Source organism: Cyclopterus lumpus, chromosome 3, assembly GCF_009769545.1.
Source record: "Cyclopterus lumpus isolate fCycLum1 chromosome 3, fCycLum1.pri, whole genome shotgun sequence".
Taxonomy (NCBI): domain Eukaryota; kingdom Metazoa; phylum Chordata; class Actinopteri; order Perciformes; family Cyclopteridae; genus Cyclopterus; species Cyclopterus lumpus.
In genome coordinates, this window is record NC_046968.1 from 2,391,771 (window position 1) to 2,408,356 (window position 16,586).

Sequence of the window (16,586 nt, forward strand, 5' to 3'; positions counted from 1 at the left end):
TAATAAGTCTCTTAAGTCCCTCCAGTTGATCCAGAATGCTGCAGCTCGTGTACTCACAAAAACTAAGAAAAGAGATCACATGACTCCTGTATTAGCTGCTCTACACTGGCTCCCTGTAAAATCAAGAATCACATTTAAAATTCTTCTCCTCACCTACAAAGCCTTGATTGGTGATGCACCATCATATCTTAAGAAGCTTGTAGTACCATATTGCCCCACTAGAGAGCTGCGCTCACTAAATGCGGGGCTACTTGTGGTTCCTAGAGTCCTAAAAAGTAGGATGGGAGCCAGAGCCTTCAGTTATCAAGCTCCTCTTTTATGGAACCATCTTCCACTTTCAGTCCGGGAGGCAGACACAGTCACCTCATTTAAGAATAGACTTAAGACTTTCCTCTTTAATAGTGCTTATAGTTAGGGCTGAATCAGGTTTGCCCTGGTTGAGCGCCTTGATATGCTGCTATAGGCTTATAGGCTGCTGGGGGATGTTTTAGGATACACTGAGCACCTATCTCCTCTTCTCTCTTTCCTTATGGATGAATTTACATCTCTCCATTGCACCTTATTAACTCTGCTTCCTCCCCGGAGTCGTTGTGACTTCACGTCTCATAGGGTCCATTGGACCTGGAGGTGTCTGATGCCTGGTGAGCCGGCCTCCCGCGTTGGCCCTGCTGATGCGCCCCGCCCCCCCTCCTCTCTACCTCCTTCTGTTTCATGGATTTGAGTTCCATTCACACATTGTCATATTCATGTAATGTGTTTATGTAACTTTGTAACACTGTTCATTCTGTACACATGATATCTATTCATCTGTCCATCTGGGGAGAGGGATCCTCCTCTGTTGCTCTCCTGAAGGTTTCTTCACTTTTTTTCCTGTCAAAGGTTATTTATCCCTACACAATTGTTTCAATCTTTTATTTGCTAAAGATTTTAGTTGTGTGTTTTCACATTTAATGAGTTAACAATGAAGGTTTTTTTGATGGTTTACACAGACTTCAGAGTGGTTGAAAGGATTTTTGGGAGGGGGTGAAAATGAAATAGCTAACCAGCTACTATAACAAAACAACAACAACAAACTCTGTATCTGGCAATATACAACATCAATGATGGGCAATTGATATCAGCGGCAAAAAAAAAAACTAATAGGGATGTCGAAAAATATGAAGGAATGAAAAGTGTATATATTTTTTTGCTATGGATGCCTGGAGTCTGCTGGCTGCTGGTCTACGTGTCCATGAAGCAGATGGCAGAGAGCGTTATTTACCATCCCAGTGGGAAAACGCAGGAAGCAGCACTGCTGACACTTCTGATGTGCTACCTGCAGTGTGCTGCCATCGAGTAACAATTGGAGCACATCCAGCTCATACAGCCTGAGGTAGCAAAGAAGCTGAAGATCAGAGAGCCAACCTGTTACTTGACCAACCTGTAGCTTCTAATCCATTCTGCTGCACCTCGGCGTCACCATCCCCTGCTCACACCAGCAATAAACACCTACGATGTGTGCAGTATTTTTAGGGCATGTGTATCTGTGTGTTTGTGTACACAATAGACTGGGCCATTATTTTTAATAAACGAATCATCTCGACATGATGTCAATGTTTCTTGAGCTTTAAGGGGCATTGCGTAATCCGAATGGACCACCAGAAGACTAAACAACACAACACAACATTGGACCTTTCCAGGACACTGGACAGCTGCAGACATCAACTTAATTAAATCAATTGATCATTTCAGAAAGGTATGGTTTATTTTGAGATGTGTGGATTGAGCCTTCCAAACTGAATCAGGGTTAAACTGTGTCATAAAGGTCATAAAGAGCTAAGGCTTATACTTAAAGCAAGGGACGTTCACAGCCACAAGGCAGCACATTAAACCTACTACATGAAGAATCAAATACAGAGATACAACCATTAGCAAACATGCTGCCTAAAGAGAACTTTTGGCAGCATGTTGTCGGCAAGTGGTGAGCTCAGACTCATGATATCAATCCCAAAACTCTGAAAACTGAAAATAATTAACTGATTATGCAAAGATTCTGCAGATTCTGATGTTACAAAGAGTAACGTTGGGTTGTTTGTGACACTCTACTCATCTTATCTATTGTAATGATTGTGTATTTGTATCTGGCATCTGCAGAACCCATTTTCACTCCCAATTTGTCAACTGCACACTGATAATCTTTTTTGATATGCTAGTAGTAGTAGCCCACTGGCAACTTCGGTAAACTACTCTCATGATAGAATAAGGAACATTTCAAACACCTCAGTATTACACTGAGCAAACACTTCAGTTGAAGGCAACAGGTTACAACAAGCTATGAAACTGAAAAGCATCTCTTATGCTGTGTAATTACTAAATACAATAATTACTTGCACATCAATTAATTCCACCTTGCAATGTAGCTGTTATGTTGCATGCAACTGGAACAATGTGCAAGAAGATGTGAACTACAAAAATAATTCTCTTTTCATGTGCCTATGATTGAGCCGCTATGCCTTTACAATGTCTTTATTCTGTTTTATGTATTTTGTATTTTATATCTTCATGTATATATCTTATTATTTTTACTTTCTATATAATTACTATTTTTTTAACTTTGTATCTATGTTTTAATCATAATATATTTATTTTATTCATGTAAATTAAGTTACCCATGTCCGAAATGTGCTTAAAAATAAAGTTGCTATCGTTAAAAGGTAAATGTGAATGACTTCTCTAATTGCTTTTATCCCATTGATAAGGAGCTGGGCTCCAGTTTGTTTTTTTCTCGGCCGGCTGATTGAAACGGGTGATGCCGTCAATGTGAATTGTTTTTAGCCTATTTCATGTGTTTCCATTCACACACACTACAATAGCGAAAACAAGGACAACACACCGTCCATCCGCTCCCTCTCCGATGCTGCTGAAGCTGAGCAGTGTCCTCCTTCTCCACCCTTACATTTGTGCTCTGCCCTCCATGATAACATTCAAGTTAACACATTCAAGTTCAAATATTAGAATCAGCCTTCGTTAGCCCATCCTGGCCCAGCCTCAGTAACGAGTGTGGGACTGACCTGGTCGTCATACTTGTAGGTTAGGAGCTGATCTTCTGAAGCATCCTCCATGAAGCGGCCCTGAGGCGAGAGGACGAACTCTGGCAGGAACACTGCTCTCTGGGGCTGACTCTCTGCACCCTAACAACACACACACACACACACACACACACACACACACACACACACACACACACACACACACACACACTCAATCAGTATCCAGGTAAAGTACATGGGTATAATATTAAGGGGACACCTCCCAGATGAATAATGTGATGACAACATGACACTTTCCCAGTTGATTACTTAAATTAGGACAAAAAAAGAAGAAGAAAAAAACAGCCCTTTAAGAAAAAAACATTTAAATATTTAATCATTTAAATCAGGCCTGTAATGAGATACGAACATATACCTCAGTATAAACGTTCAGAATATAGATAGGAATATAACTGGAGAGTTGGTAAATGTAAAGTATAAAAGTAAGTATTAGAAAATGGCCAAAGATATGTATTGTAGAAGTCACTGTAGTACGAAACAAAACTAAAACATATTTTCATGAAACTTCCCCAGTTGATTACTTACATTAAGAAAATATTTTTTTGGTACGACAAGTTTTCTGAAATGTTTAAATATGCTAACTTTAATGCTAACCTTTTGGTGAATAAGAAATCTACAGACGCAAATAGTCAAAATATGTCAAATAGGCACCTCAATGTGTACTTTGGATGTTTTCTTTCCACTAGTCTGAAGGAGCACATGCTATGGAAGCTAAATAGCCTAAATCTCTGCATGAAAAACAATATTTTCATGGTTTCTTCCCTTAAAAGTCAGAATCCCCTTCTCTCCCAGGCCCTCCACCTTCTCGACTCACAGGAGACAAAAGCTGCGCTGCGATAGACTGAAACCCTCTGCTGATTCTTCATAATTTCTGCTCAGCTTGAATATTTTCTATTAATTTCACAGAGAATTTTACACAAAGGTCGTGAAGCGTGCATTGGATTTGTGCATGCTCAGCATAATCCAAAGGCAGGGAGGGGACTGAGACTGAACTGCACTCCGGAGAAAGGATAGGAATAACTGGCTTCTGGCATTTAGAGGACTCCCCAGAGAGAGAGAGACCGTGTGAGTGTGTATGAGAGAGCCCAGGCCACTTGAGTTGTGTACGAGACAGATGATCTACCATTCCGATTAGCAGAAGTGGAGTCTCCTGCATGCTTTTAGAGCCACTTGGAGACAGACACAGCAGAAGTGCTACTGGTATGTGTTTCCCTGAGGAGTGTGAGGCTGGCTCACTTTCATCCTTTACTAACCTCTTCACTTTCTCTCACTCCTTCTCTCTTAAATGACCACAAGTACGGCTCGCAACCGAGGTGTTTTCTGTGTTCTCATCTTAACCCTTTCATAGTGTGTTATCAGTTCAGGAAATGTACCAATGTTTAAAGTCACATTGCTATGAATTGTGGGTAATTGTGGGGTCGGCTGTAGCTCATGGGGAGAGTGGTCGTCCCGTAACCACAAGGTACCCGGTTCCATCCCCGCTCTCCTCATAGTTCATGTTGAAGTGTCCTTGAGCAAGACCCTGAACCCCCAGTTGCTTCACTGCAGCCCACTGCTCCTTAATAACTACGTTTTTCATCTGTTACATGCAGAGAAGAATTTCCCCACTGTGGGAACATTATTACTATTATTATTAATTCTCTTAAAAAAAAGTCTGCAGATATGCAAAGTTATGGAAAATGTTCATAAAGGGCTTAAATGCCTGCGAGAGAGTCCTCAAACACTTGACGATTAGACAGTGGGACAGAACTAAACCCTCACAGACTGCTGGAGCGCGTCTCAAAGTCGTTTGTTGGACCCATCCGTCCACCCGGGGACCTCCTCCCTAAACGGTTTCTTAAACACTGCGTCACCTGACTCGCTCCTTTGCTCCATTCACAGTTATCCCACCAATAGAGGTCTGTTAACCTCATGTTAACAAGGTCTACAATCAACTTTCAAAACTCCAAACATATGAGTTTTCTGATCTGATGCTCCTTTCAGCAAGAACACGTGACTCATGAGACCATTTCTCCTTCCGCAGAGGTTAAGATTTGGCATGGTTGAAGCACAAAACCGATTTGGATAGGGTTAGGGTTTTGATTATTGGTTAGTGTTAGGGAAAAGACAATGGTTTAGGGAAGCTATTATCAACCATGTGGGCAGGGCCCACTAGTGGTCAATAAAAAGGTCAAAAATAAAATCCATAACTCCAATGACCAGATGTATAAATAAATATAAATGGGTAGTAATAAGCTGCTTGTACAAATGTCCTATTGGGTCTCACCATCACAGCCCCCTGCATTGACTTAACGCAGGGCTGTCTTCCATTAGGAAGCTCCCAGTAGGCCACAAACACTTGAACACTTGAACACTTTGGACTTCGCACTGAACAGCACTTTAGCCCAGTTGCCCAGTTATGCAATACTAATACGTTTAAGTACTTTTTTAATTTTTAATTTTTTTAAAAATTTATTTTATACACTTTATCCACTTTATTCTATTTCTACTCCGTCTGTATATATAATATTCTTCTTGTTTTTTACTCTTTTATCTTAATTCTGTTATTATACTACTTGTTTTACTTATTACTGTGAGCAATGCTGCTGTAATCCTGTAATTTCCCCACTGAGGTACTAATAAAGGATTATCTTATTTTATCTTATCTTATTAGAACACTCACTAGAAGTGATATAATTCAATAGAAATTCAGAGTTGAAAGTTAATGTATTAATTATTTTATAATTGTGTGGTAAAAGTGTAACTACAAGTTTGGGCTCCAGAGCACTACAGCTGGGCTGCTTGTTGTTCTGATGCTGGTGGACTTTAAAGGGTCAGTTGAAGCAGGTTTTGCTGCTTGGCCTAATGCAGTGCTGGTGCTACCGCGTACTCTGATGAGCTCCATCCCTGCACACGTTGCTAGTTTGTGGCACAAACTGATGAAACCTGAGTCTTCATATCGTAAACGATAAATCATTGCCAAACAGCATAAGCTGCGTTAGCTAATTAATGCTATAAAAACACTCTGTTGGCCACGCTGCTAGCATACACACACGTGAACAACTGTATGATAAACTTCCAGTTGAAGTGGCACTTGAATGGCACTTACTTATGGTTTTATTGTTCTTGATTCTTATTGTTCTGAGTTTGTGCTCATGGTTGAATGCACTTATTGTAAGTCACTTTGGATAAACTTGACATGACAAGTCAACTGAGTAGCCGGGCATAGACTGACGAGTAGACAATCTAAGACTCGAATTCTACTTCCTCTTACCACATAGAGTCTTCAAAATACAGTATAATCTGTCCCTTTTAAACTCATTATCTACAATGTACCTTTTTAACGTATTTATGAATCACACCTAAATCTCAATCTTCATACGTAAATGGTAAATGGACCTGTACTTTTCTAGTCTTCCGACCACTCAAAGCTCTTTAACACATTCACCCATTCATACACTGATGGGAGGAGCTACGGTTCCACCTGTCCATCAGCAGTAACTAACATTCACACATTCACACACAGTAGAACAGCTACGGGAGACATTTGGGGCTAAGAGTCTTGCCCAAGGACACATCAGCATGGGCTATCGGAGCCGGGGATCGAACCGCCGATCCTTTGATTGCACAGTCTCAATGCATTCCTTTGAACCATACGTTTGTCTAATGAGATCAAGTCACATATTATCAAAACATTTGTATTACAATGCATAGTGCTTTTTAACCCTGGTTACACTCAAACTGTGGCTTTTTATGTTTTGCAACTTTCTTTGGTGCAGTATACCGAGAACAATAACCTCCTACAAATTATTTCCTTAGCAGATTAATTTGCACTTTGTGTTGGAGAATGTGTGCCGTTACTCTGATGGCTGTTTGTTCTGCATCACAGCTCTAATCAAGCTCAGTAGCTGAACAGACAAAGTCCTGTCTGAAAGTGGCATGCTTTGTCATCCCAATAGAGGCCGTGTCCATACAAGGCCACACACACAGCGACAGTAAGTCAGGTTGCCTTGCTGTGAAGTTACTGAGTCGTAGCCATGCAGCGCGGCGCGGAGCAGTTCCCCTAATTGAGTTTACACACCAGTGGAAGGACAGTGTCAGGACAGCTGTCACCCTGCCAGCTCCCTGCAGTGGCTGGTTCACACTGGATCACTGGCTTACTTCAAGGGAGCCAATACTGGGATAATAATACAAGGAGCCCCCCCATCCCAGGGGTCAGCATAGTGTACCGGAGGAGGCAGCTGTTACATAGGGTGGAAGGGATTACTTGTTAAAGCAGGTCAGAAATCAAGGTTTGAGTTTGTTCACATCAAGATGGATGCCATGTTGTTCAGCTGCAGTCAGTCGTCACAAAGACTTAGGCATGGGTTCTGAAATGTCATGTAATTGTAACAAAGTGTATGTTTATTCAGCCTGACATTATATTATTGATTTCCTGAGTTCATTTGATATCTCCTAACCAGTCAGTAGAGATTGACGCCAATGTACCAGTGACAGTTTCTTTTGAACAGGCCATTTGATTTATATAGGTGTGTCTCATCCCACCAAGAGATGTCACGATACCAGAAATGTGTATTTGAAACCAGTGAAATTCCATGATTCTCGATTCTCCGGTAAAAAAAACAAAAAATCCCATGTATCTTATCTTATCTTACTTCAACAAAGTCTTTAATACCATTTGCATACTGGTGTTTGTAAATGTATTATTAGTCCCTGATGATCCACCTCAATTTTCTCAGCAAATAGAGAGCTTGAACCCATCATAAGGTAAATCAATGCAACCTCTGTATGTTTTAAACTGTTATTTAGCCGAGCAGGACTGTGCTGCCTACGAGCTAACAGCTAACAGCTAATGCTACTAGCTCTCATCCTGCCAATTTCGACACGGATTGGTTATTCACAATGTGGCTTTATCGGGGACATTTTCTATCGTCAGCGCGATGACCCGCTTGTGTGCGTTAACTGCAGTTGACTTTCAACAGTTGATTTGTCTGTAAATCAGCTTACAAGAACATGTAGAGTTGTGTCAACCTCGTCCATGTTTGTCTCCATTTTGGTAGTAAATGAAATGTGAATTGACATAAAATTATGCAATTAATGCCCAGACGTTCTCATTCTTAATTCTTAATACCACAACAAAGCTTGATTGTCATTTAACACAACACCAGACCAATTTGAACCGTTAAATAAAGCATCAGAGATGTGGGTGCTGAGTCACAGGCCTGATACCCGGCTAATGCTAACCCCTTAGGTCTAAAGAACTAACCCTGATGAGGTCATAGGATGTCATCAGTTATCATCTTGATCTTGGCCAGTGCAGATTAATAACAGAAAGGCTGATGGTATGGAGTTTGAAAAAGATCGACAGGGAGACTCCAACAAAAAGATGGTCTGTTGCATTTTGGGAAATGTAAGATCCTGTGTTTTTGAAACTACATAAATCAGAGTCAGGATAACGCTGCCTCTTCAGTTTGACTTTTTTTTTTTCATCTTTCCTATGCAAGTACCCAACTTTATGAAAGCAAAAGCCCATTCAATGCATCATGTATAAAATATACAACCACTCACTTTAAACTTTGAAGAATTGGTTTCTGCATCTCTCTCCTGTAAATAAACCTGGTGGATTTTCTCTTTCCATCAACACATAAAAACATGATACAGATTATTTTCTCCTTTATTCAGCATACAAGGCTATACTGTAACATAATCTTGTCTTATTATAGAGGCTGAAAGAGTGGGATGAAAGGCTTTGATCTCATCATGTCTAAATATACAGGATCTATTTTGATCTTCAACAGTCCACCACTGGAGTTTACAGGCTCACTACATAGTGTTTTCTGTAATGACAAGGTTGCTGGTGAGACATTTGACTGAACATTGTGTTGTACTGGTGTCCAGGACATGAGGAGAGGAGCAATGGTTTTATTTTATTATTGAATGGTGCAATTTTGTGCATTTTTGTAATGTGTTAATCTCTTGCACAGGCAACTTGATTAACTACCCGACTATATTTTAGAATAAAAATGACATATCTTTGTCAACTTGAAATTCAACCAGAAACTATGAGTCAGTAACAACTTGAAATTCTTGTTACTGAATTTATGTTAACATGTGTGACTGCAAACTGTCTCTTATTCCGACTGCACACTTAAAATCATTACAAATACTCGAGTAGTGCAAGTGTCAAAGACACAACCTCTGGTAAACTATTTCTATTATCAAAACACTTGGTATCACATTGTTAAACTCCTGAACTCATGAAAGGACTGTCAGGTCTATGACATTCACAGAAACCAAAGTTCTCTGTTGGTAAGAGGCAGGAAACCACGTACACGGACCTCCCTATAAAGTTTTCAGGCTCCTCATCACACAATAAACACCTCTGTATACACCTCTGTTCCTGACCTCTCGGATGACCACAGACCTTTAGGATTTCTGAATATGATTTTAAACTTGAGTTCACTTTAAGATGTGCTGTATTCCTGTGGTTTTGTTTCGATGTTCCATTGTGTCTAGGCCACATCTCCTGCACTGGAACGCGTCTCTTCAGATAATTAGAAGATACTTGACGATATGAGAACCCCAGAGAGCACCAGAAATAGAACTCAGAGCAGAGCGGGTGCAGAAGAAGTGCAGGATCAATCAAGGCCTAGTCTGCCCTGACTTCCTCAAGGTGATCCACTTTAAGATATAACCAAACCTGACTGACACTGCAGGTCGCGAGAATGCTGAGTGAACACAGAGCAGTTTTAAGACTTAAGACACGTGACCGAAGAAATACTGACGCTTCACATGCAGTGCAAGCCTTTCCTTGGACTTAAGAATCAATACTTTAACTTACGTACTTGACTTAACACTTAAATTGGTTATGACATGGAAAGATGACATCACTGGAGTAGTATGCAGTTAAGATCCAATCTATTTTTGAATCAGTGTGGAGCAAGGGAAAGAACTGAAACTATTGGGGCAAATTGTGGTTAAGTGTCTTGCCCACACATCAACGTGGGCTAGCGGAGCCGGGGATCGGATCGCCGACCCTCAGTTTGAAAGACGACCTCAGGAGCAACGGGTTTATGGTGTTGAAGGCACTGGAGAAGATTACGGCGTCACCCACCCCGATGCCAGACTGGTTAGAGAACTGAAATGGGTCCAGAGATGAGCTCACCAGCAGGCGGAGATGGACAACAGGGAGCAGGTTATGGTACTGACAAGTGAAGCCAATGCAGAAGTGCCTTTTACCTGCATTCTCTTCACTAGCCTCTGGCTGTATAAAAGTACATGATAAAATGACTCTACTTCTCTCTTGATTTATTCCCTCAGTAAACATTGTGAACATTAGTTTTTGGTCTCAATCTCTAGTTTCAAGTCTTCTTCAATACAGCATGATGTTCATTTAGTAAATTATGGTCATTTAGAGTCAGATAGACCATAAAGTAGGGTATGCTTTAAGGCGGGGCTGCCTTCTGATTGACAGGTGGCTACCAAAGCGTTGTCTGGTCTGGGAGTTGTTTGTGCTTTAGTCTTAGAACTGTCATTCTTTCACACTGTGTTTTTAGCTCATGAAAGTTAATGTAACATTTTGATCGTCAAAAAGATGTTAATTCAGCGTTTGTTCGTTCTTAGCTCCGCCCTCTCGGTAGACTTCTGTTTCCCAAAAAAACAAGATGGCAACAGCCAAAATGCCAATTTTGAACTGTCCATTGGGGGACGTCACAGTGACTGCTTCCACTTCTGAATGTCACCCGTCGTTGGGCTGGAGAGCTTTGGCTGCTCCTCACAGACAAACATGGCTCAGGCTCAAGTTCTAGAAAAATAGAAGTAAAGAGAGAGTGGGAAGGAATAAGAAGAAAAATGAGAGGCTGGGGAGAGATCGAAGCCAGCTGATTGGCAGAGCCCCAGAGCAGAGGAGGAACAGAGCTGACGGCACACAAACACGCACAAGCACACGCACACGCACAAACACACACACGCACAAACACGCACACGCACAAACACACACACGCACACACACGCACAAACACGCACACACAAACACGCACACACGCGCGCACGTACACACACACGCACACGTACACACACACGCACACGCGCGCACACGTACACACACGCGCACACGTACACACACACGCACACACAAACACGCGCGCACACGTACACACACACGCACACACACACACAAACGCGCACACACACGCACACAAACACAAACACGCACACAAACACGCACACACACACACAAACATGCACACACACACACACAAACGCGCACGCGCGCGCACACACGCAAACACGCACACACCCACACGCACACAAACACGCACACACACACACACACACACGCACACGTAGCATTCATGCAGTAACTGTGAGGAGTGAAGAGGTTCTCGCTGCAGTTTACGTGGTGGGGAGACCTACAGTGATCTTTTTACTCCTCACCTTTAGCTGAAATACCAGAGCTGACACTGAACCTGAGCTGAATGTGGATCTGTGTGTGTGTGTGTGTGAGTGTGTGTGTGTGTGTGTGTATGTATGTATGTGTGTGTGAGAGCAAGAGCTAAACAGGTCACTCTGAGAGAGTAGTCTGCTCTCCAAAAGGACAAAGTTGAAGAACTAGAAAGCTATGAATTGGATCTTAGAGAAAACTGAAAGCCTCAAAATTTGAGGGGATTTGAGTATCAATAAATAACAAAAAATGGACATTTACGTATTATTGCTATTGGTACAACTTCACATCATAATATATAGACATGTAGCCACCCTGCTAATCAAATGGTCTCATAAAATCTGATATTTTACGATGGCTATATTTGTATAAATGGTGTGTCAAAATCTCAGTATATGGTAATTATTGTCAAATTTTCCCACCTTTTGTATAAACTCTAAAACTATCATTTTAGTTTTGTTCAAGTTCGACCCCAAAATGACAAAAGAAACTATAATTAATCAAAGTGTTGCCCTCAATCAGATTGAGGATCTCTATCAACAAGTAGAAAAGAATGAAGAAGCTCGTGCATTTAATTCAACCGTATGTTGCTTCTCTTCAGAGGCTCCACAGAGATGTTCAAGCGTACCAGTCATTCAAACTGGGATCTGCAACATTGCAATTACCAGCAGCTGCTTACTCGTTGCTCCTTTAGGAGGTATAAACCTCAGGGGACATTACAGTTAAGTTAATGGCAAATGAAACTTCATAAATCCATATGTGAACCAGCTCTTGTTACCGGCCAGGAAGGGAAGAGAGGAAGGAGGTGATGACGAGGGCTCAAATAATAAATCCAATCCACTAGAAAGACGTGAAAAGACTCCAGGCATAATGAATCCACAACTGAATAATAAACATGAACCAAGCTGTGGATAAATGATGACAATGCTAATAACAGCGGTGGTTTGTGCCTGCTCAGCAGGCCACATGGACACAATGATATTATTCCAGATGGATATCTTAATCGTTCCTGGTCTGGGTTTCCTCTGAACAGAGCTGCCTCTGAAAGTGTGGAGGTGCAGGGGATGGTGGACACTGGAAGCCTGTTCCTGGCTGTGGTGCTATTGCTGCGGAGGATCTAATGGACTAAATGTGTTACGGGTCACTGAAACATCTACCGGAGCACAGACCTAGGCTCTATTTGATGTATTTCTTTACACTAGAGGGGAATGAGAGATCCCCAACGACAAGACAATCAAATACATTCAAGTCTCATGAGCCTGGCTCAAAGTAGTCCAGTCCCCGATGAGAGTCATCTCAGCAGGCGCTTTGGGCCCCGTTAGCCTCACTCGGGGATTCCTGGCACACCAGCTGGAGTTCTGCTATCTGTTATGGTCAATAAATCCCCCCGCCTGTAGACGGGCTGCTTATTAAAACACAATATTGAATTCTCTATTTCTACACTTTGTAAATGTAGAAGGTGAGGCATTGAAATGATTCCACGGCACGTTTAATGTACTACAGGTACAGAAAGACGTTTCAGTAGCGCTTTGTATTCAAGTCGCTGTAATGAGGGCCAGTATAAATCCTTTTAAGATGCGTATTAAAACATTAGAAGGGCTAATTATAGCATCATGAACATTCTCATTATTGTTAGATTATAATAAACGTGTTAACAACAATAACATGGAGCATAACATGGAGTAAAACATTGTGTATTTTACAAAAATGTCTTTCACAATTTTACATTGTACTTTTTTTCAAAGGCCTGTTTGCCTGTTTGAGGCCATGATTTATAGAATGTTCTCTTTGTGGCATATGTTACTGTTAATAGGGGCAAAAAGCATAGTTAACTGTTAAGTGCATAAATAAAATCCATAATAAAATATGTATTAATCATTATGAAGCAACAAAAAAGCTAAGTAAATGTTTAAACAATGGCATAATAGGTAATTTAAGTTAAGCTCAATAAATGGTTTCATAACTATTATTTCTTTCTTCAATTAATTTCTTATGACAATTATAAGACTTTCATGGCTTTTAATCAAAATTATTGAGCAGTCTATACAATATTAACAATGTCAATGTCTCACAAACCTACAATAAACATGTTTATGATGCAGATGGAATAATGAACACTTGACTTAGCTTTTCCTATTTTAGCAAACAAATTCCTAAACATGCTTAAATTTGTGAAAAGATGCATAAATCAGTTTTGTCTTTCCATGGTTGAGCACAAAGAATCAGAATGGTGTGCAGGTGTAATCCAGTCAGGATTGGTTGGTGCTGGTCAGGTAGGAGTTAAATTCTTCGCACTGACTTTGTGCGAAGAATTGAGAAGTGAAGGAATGTTTTTGTACAGTGGACAAAAGTGGTGTGATTAGGTGTAGATGAGACGGTGGTGGTGGTGGAGGGCTAGGTGCACGCTTGGCTGGCCGCGTGGATTATCTCAAGCTGATGTGGGATCAGTGTCACGCCTGATTGCCTTTTATTGTCCGGGTGTTTTTCCGGACTTGCTGCAAGATTTAGAGCTTTAGAGCTCAGTTTGCATTGACCTTTTTTTTGTCAAATTGTTTTGTAACTAAAAATACAATTGTGGGGAAATGCCTTTAGAAGGAGACAACGCTTGTTTGTTGGCATTATCGCACAAAACAGGAGACATGAGGGCTAGGGGAGTGGTCGAGGAGAGAGTGAGAGGAGGAGTGACAAAGTGAGAGCCTCACTCCTCCATCGGTCTGTTTCCTGTTGGCCTTCCTGGTGCCAGCCTCTTCCTGTCATCCTTCAGCCTCGCAGCCGTTCAAACAATCCATCGACAGTACCAGCTCGGCCTTTTCCCGTCTCGACCCAGCCAGCCAGAATCCCTCACCAGCACCAGCTTCCTCTCCCCCGTACTCACAAACAACAACCGGACGGAATCTCCAAGCATTTCCTTTCACCCCCCCCCCCCCCTCTAAAAACAGCATTGTCTGTGAGGTATGGCTGCGAGGAATGCAGTGTGCTGTTGCCATTGTGTGTAATGATGACAGAGGTGGAGGCAATGCAGAGAGCAGCCAGGGCCTAGAAGGAAAAGTGCATGGGGAGAAAGACAGAAAGAGAGCATGCCGCCATGTTTAAAATGTCTTCTTTCATTTCATTGAAAGACTAATTCCACGACTCTTTCACAGTTTGATGTGAACAACAGAATGCAGCACTAGGAAAGCCCTCCAGGAGGGACTGTCTAAAGGTGTGAGCCGCCCCTCCCCCCAGCATTGGTTAATATGTAAGGGCCGTATAAGATGCCTATTAACAACATTATGTGTTAATAAGACTATATGTATGTTCATTAAGAAGGCTCTATCTTGTACATTAAGTTAGTCATCGCCCATTGTGAATAGATTTAAATAACACACTGACCTGTACTACCCACCTGTGGACATGCTGAATTGCCACTTGGATGCCTCTGCTACTCCATGTGTTATTACAACACACACACGCTCAAAAGGCTGTTGCAATAACCTGATAATAAAAGCCTAACAATAATGATGGAGAGACAATTCGTATCACTGTAGGACACATGCCTTCACCCTGAAAGCCCTCTATGCCAGCAGCACTACACACATGTGATCTTACCCCTGTCCACCTACACACTGCCCTTTACACCTATATCTAGTCTACAGTGATGAGGCTGTACTGATACTCCTGTATGACCTGTGTGGTTGGTAGGGATGGTTTGATACCAGAAATGTTCTAGTTGATACCAATACAAGTGAAGTTATACCTCATTTAATACCACCGTCAAACACAAACACAAATCCCATGTACTTCAACACAGGCTACTTCCTCGGCCGTTAGCATACCGCTTGTTGCTAATTCATTATGAATCCCTGAAGTTTCTCACAACAACTCCATTTTACAAGATTACAATGAAACACATCAGGGTAGCCTCATAATTCACCTTGGTCCAATGCTCATTTTGAATGAATAGAGCATGAACAGTAATGTGATTTCTAGCCAAAGTAACATTAGCCTAATGTTACTTTGTTGTTTACAATGTAGCACTGACAGGGACAGTTTCCATTACCTTTCTTTTGATTACGTGTGTGTGCTAATTTGTTTTAATGTTATTAAAAATCCACTTTTTTCTCCCTTTATGTGTCTTTGCACAGTTTGTTGAAAGACATGTAGAACACATGGATGCCTTCTATTATCTCAAGCTATGAACCGGATGTGTTAGGGTACCTGAAATGATCTGCTTCAGCCTCCAGGGTGGTGGGTGGCGGTGCACATAGGCCATACGGTACATGAATTGTGCAACTAAAAGTCTTGTTTTCTCTCATTGTGCCGGAGAAAGAAAAAACCCAGTAAGCCCTGTAAGCCTTCGCATTACTACGTCGGTGGGGAGGGGAGACGACGACAGCCCGAACTGTCGTTCCTTAAACTTGCGGTCATTATTTACTTTACTTTGCGCTTAGATACCAGAAGTAGCCGGTGGAGGAGCTCCATGGTACTTCTCTGTGGGACTGGAAACAGTCAGGTCATGTAAGTGTTATTTTACTGCGTTCCGCTGTCATTTCTCTCTTTTCTCCCATTTTATTTTCAAAGCAGGGTTTTTGAATCAGAGCGACTCAAACACTCCCAGTCTAAATCAATCAGTGAGTCCAGCAGCGCAGCCTCTCATTGGACAGTCCGAGGCCTGACCTGGCTGGCCCCCGTACCACTTGATAGTATTCTGTAAGGATGGAGATGGTGGCGGTGATGTGACTTGTTGCATGGTGGGAGAGAATTGAGAAAACAGATGGTCCAGAGTCCTACCCTTCATGTGGAACGTGTGATGTGTTGATACAAGTTTGCCAAAACGAGTCTGGGTACCTGGTCCAGTGCCAGCACAGAATACCATGCAGCTTCCTCCATGCTGTGTCAGCAGCATCTGTGTGTGGTGGTATGCACACGGAGGGCACGACGAGCAAAGTGAAGCACGGGAGCAGATCGAATGGACGGACTTAAACAGTCTGATGCTCACAGCCAGGCAAGAAAGAGCAGGAGAGAGTTGGAGTTACATGAACTTTGTAATGAGACACACTCCTCCACTCCTCCTCAAAGACCATCATGTTCCCCAA

At 41.8% G+C, this 16,586-nt stretch overlaps 1 protein-coding gene across 1 annotated transcript in view; it reads right to left on the reverse strand.

Moving 5' to 3' along the window:
* Positions 1–5,973, reverse strand: part of adamtsl3 (ADAMTS-like 3) — a 157,725-nt gene extending 151,752 nt beyond the window's left edge. The window contains exons 1-2 of the mRNA XM_034562715.1: positions 5,959–5,973; positions 3,051–3,170 (exon numbers count right to left, since the gene is read on the reverse strand). Coding sequence (XP_034418606.1) covers positions 3,051–3,170; positions 5,959–5,973 — 135 coding nt within the window. The remainder of the gene's footprint in view (positions 1–3,050; positions 3,171–5,958) is intronic.
* Positions 5,974–16,586: the final 10,613 nt, after the last annotated feature.